Source organism: Gekko japonicus, unplaced genomic scaffold (genome assembly GCF_001447785.1).
Source record: "Gekko japonicus isolate JY-2015 unplaced genomic scaffold, Gekko_japonicus_V1.1 scaffold3689, whole genome shotgun sequence".
Taxonomy (NCBI): domain Eukaryota; kingdom Metazoa; phylum Chordata; class Lepidosauria; order Squamata; family Gekkonidae; genus Gekko; species Gekko japonicus.
Genome location: NW_015173797.1, coordinates 72566 through 76277, shown reverse-complemented (window position 1 = coordinate 76277; position 3712 = coordinate 72566). Strand labels below are relative to the sequence as shown.

Sequence of the window (3712 nt, the reverse complement as noted above, 5' to 3'; positions counted from 1 at the left end):
CAACAGATAATATTAAACGTCCCATATACGAATAATATTGTCCTACCTTAAATTATTTTCCTGCCTTCGGACACAGTATAGCATTATACGAACAATATTTTCTTAGCTTTTATGGCAGTACAGTGTAGCACGTACAGAATTATTCCAGTCAGACTCGAGTCCAGAGACCCACAAGAGCTTCAGGGGGGGTCAGTTTTCGAGAATCAGAGCTCCCTTGGTCAGTATTATTATGGTATGGCATAGTATATACAACGGGCTTACTCGGAAGCGAATCTCACTGGATTTCAACAGAAACCCGATTCTCGGAGATTGTTCCAACTGCTGGTCAGTGTCGAAATAAGGATACCGGCCTCCCATATACTGTTATCCATTGCACGAATGTTTTGGTGCCTTGTGGTACAGTATTATACGAATAATATTTTCCTATCTTACATTATAGTGCAGTATAGCATGTGCATTGTTATTATAGATCCAGGTGGGTAGCCGTGTTGGTCCGAAGCAGTGGGACAAATGTAGAGTCCCGTGGCACCTTGAAGACCAAGTGCAGGCACACTTTCTCAAATACATTGGAAGGGAAGGTTAAGAGTCCAAATTTACAGACAGTGTTCCCTCTAAGTTGAGTGAGTGTGAGTTGGCTCACAGATTTTTAGCCTCCGGCTCACACATTTTTGTCTGAGCTCAGGAAGGATGGCTCCTGAAGAAACTAATTTATGCAGTGGCCAAATCGCTGGCTCACAACTTTAATGCCAGTAGCTCACAAAGTAGAATTTTTGCTCACAAGACTCCACAGTTTAGAGGGAGCATTGGACAGGGGCCGAACAGAAAATTAACATGCAACAGGATGAAGATGTTTTTGGATATGCAAAGACAAAACTAAATAACGAGCTAAGCTTATACGGCCAACAGTTGCAAAGCAATAAATATCTCAGAATATTTCGACCTTTGAGGAAATGTGCATGCAAATCTCATACGTCGGATCAACCTTTGTTGGTCTTAAAGGTGCCCAATGGACTCTAAATTTGTTGTATTGTTATTATAGTTATAATTCGAGTCCGGCAGCGCCTTAGAGAAACACAAGAGTTTCAGGGCACGAACTCCGGAGAGCCAAAGCTCCCTTCCGCAGTAATATTATGGTATGGCCTACTGTAGACAGTAGGTTTACTCGGAAGCGAATCCCACTGGATTGCAATACAATATCTCAGGACCTATTCCAAACGTCGGTCAGTTGCAGCGAGAAGAAAAAAAAGAAAAAGAAGAAGTGAATATTCTTGCACGCCTTGGCCAGAAACTGCAGGTTTGGAAGCCCGGCCGAATTCCCCAGGGGTTTACTTCCGAGGAGAAGTGGCCAGGAAGGAACGGATGGTTTCGTTCCCTGCCCCCAGAACTAGAGACATTCGGATCCAGCCTTCCTCGGGAGCAAAATGCTCCCTCTCAGCTGTGGAGTCCTGTGAGCAAAAACGCTACTTTGTGAGCCGCTGGCATGAAAGTTGTGCGCGAGCGATTGGGCTGCTGCAGAAATCGGTTGGCTCTGGAGCTCCCTCCTTCCTGAGCTGAGGCAAGAAATGCGTGAGCCGGAGGCTCAAAAACGGTCACACTCACTCAGCTTAGAGGGAACACTGCTCTGGAGGCTCACTCGTAAGGTTTGCCAGCTCTCAGGATCCACTTCGGAGAGTCTCTCGGAACTTCCGGTCGCCGGGAGTTCAAAGAGTAAAGGCGGCCGCCCAACCACCAGTCCCTCTGCGCTTCAAGAAAATAGATGGATTTTCGTTTCGTTTGTAGAGGCAAACGAAAATGGGAGGGGGGGAGAGGGTTTTTTTTTTTTAAGCTCTCTCCTTCTCCTGTTTGGGATTCTCCCTGTTAGGGAATGGGACGAGGGGCCCGCGGGGCCTAGCCCCCCTATGGTTTCTTCTGGGCCCCCTCCCTCCCGGGCTGGCCCCCCAAACTGAATGAATGAAATTAACTTTGGTTTAATTAGCTGCGGCCCCCTCCCCCCAAAAAAACCCCTCCCTAGCTACAGGGCTGAGAGAAAGAGAGAGAGAGAAGGAGAGAGAGAGAAAGGGAGAAAGTCACCTGATATAATCCCTTTTGCAATAGGTCTTGCCGTCGCGCACGAAGCAAGTGCAGTTCTCGTCCAAGTATTGGCTACAGTCCGCGCATTTCAGGCACGCCGCGTGCCACTCCAGGTCCGGGGAGACTTTCAGGATGTACTGGTCGTGGATCTCGCTCCCGCAGCCCACGCACATGGCAATCCCGGGCTTCTCTACCGGGGTGGGGGGGGTGGGGGGGTGGAGGAAACGAGCAAAGGACACTAAGAAGGGACCGGCACACTCCCCACCCCGCCGCGGGCCGCTTCGCCCCGAGAAGAAACCCCTCCAAAACAACGCGTGATGGGAAATACGACAGGAGGGACCCCACACACACACACAAACCGAGCCAGGGTTTTGGGGTTTTTTTCTTATTTCTCTCCTGGCACCCCGAAAAAGCAATCAGCCAACCAAACCATGGGGGCGGGGGCCGAACCGAAAAGCTCGCATTTTTGGGGCAGTTTTTAGGATTATTCCCTCCCCCCTCCTTGGATTACACTGCAGGAAGAAAAAAAACCCAGACTCTCAAAGTCGCCTGTGGCTAGAGCAAAAAAAATGGCCAGAATATGACGGGCAGGAATTCTTGCGTCCAAAAGGAATATTGTAGTGATGGTAAAGCCTTTCTCCTCTCTTGATAGGTTTCTAAAAGTCACTGGCCAGAAAGGAGGATGAAGAGAGAGAGAGAGAGAGAGAGAGAGAGATTCCCCCAAGCAACCCCATATAATCACACAGACAGTTCTGCAATATTAGAGATCTCTTTTTATATATATATATAAAAAATCAAATCAAAAGCACGCCAGTGCGGCAGGAGAGCCCCTAGATAGTCTCATTTGCCCGCATATATAGATTTCTTTTTTTGCAAAGAGATTTTTCCCTTCCTTCGCTCCCCCCCCTCCCCCAAGAAGCGAAAACTCCAACCGAGCCACGGTCCAATACATAATCCAATCTTTGCAGATACATTCAAACTAGAGAATCGCGGAGGGGGTGGTGGTGGGGGAAAAACACCCATTGGCGCAGAGAGGACGGAGGCACTTACTTTTGGAATGGTCCCCCATAGCCCCCAGGAAAGGATGCGCAAAAATAATATCCACCATGCAGGAAAGAGGGGGCCCCCAAAGCCTGGCGGTGCAGAAAAGAAGGGGGGAGGCATCCAACCAGTCCCCGACCCCAACAGCCTTCTGTTGCCCAACTAACCGGAGATTCTCTGGGAGCAGTTGAGAAGGGGAGGCGGGTCCCCGTCCGCATACGCAGCATGACGTCAGCGCGCCGGGCACCGCCCACCAAATCCCTGGGAAAAAAGAAGAGGGGGGCGCCGGGGGCGGTGACGTCACCGAGCGGCTGCGGCAGCCCCCAGGGACGATTGGCGGCCGGGGAGAAAGCGGAGGTTGATTGGCCGAGGGCGAACAATGGAACGCGGCGGAGGAGAGCCCTCGCAGCCTTTGGCGAGGCAGACCCGGGTTCTCGCCACCGGATTCCCACCAGCGAGACGGGATTCCGTGGGGACTTTCCCTTGGAGACACTCATCGGATCTCATGCGTTGCATAAGGAATGTAAAAAAAAAAAAAAAAAAACTTTTTTTGGGGGGGGGGGGGAATGTATTTTTTAAAATATTTCTTTCCTCGCAAAGG

At 50.1% G+C, this 3712-nt stretch overlaps 1 protein-coding gene across 1 annotated transcript in view; it reads right to left on the bottom strand.

Annotated features, from left to right (window-relative positions):
• The window catches only part of ISL2 (ISL LIM homeobox 2), a 42840-nt gene extending 39598 nt beyond the window's left edge, over positions 1–3242 (bottom strand). The window contains exons 1-2 of the mRNA XM_015423567.1: positions 3121–3242; positions 2071–2260 (exon numbers count right to left, since the gene is read on the bottom strand). Coding sequence (XP_015279053.1) covers positions 2071–2260; positions 3121–3178 — 248 coding nt within the window. The 5' untranslated portion in view covers positions 3179–3242. The remainder of the gene's footprint in view (positions 1–2070; positions 2261–3120) is intronic.
• Positions 3243–3712: the final 470 nt, after the last annotated feature.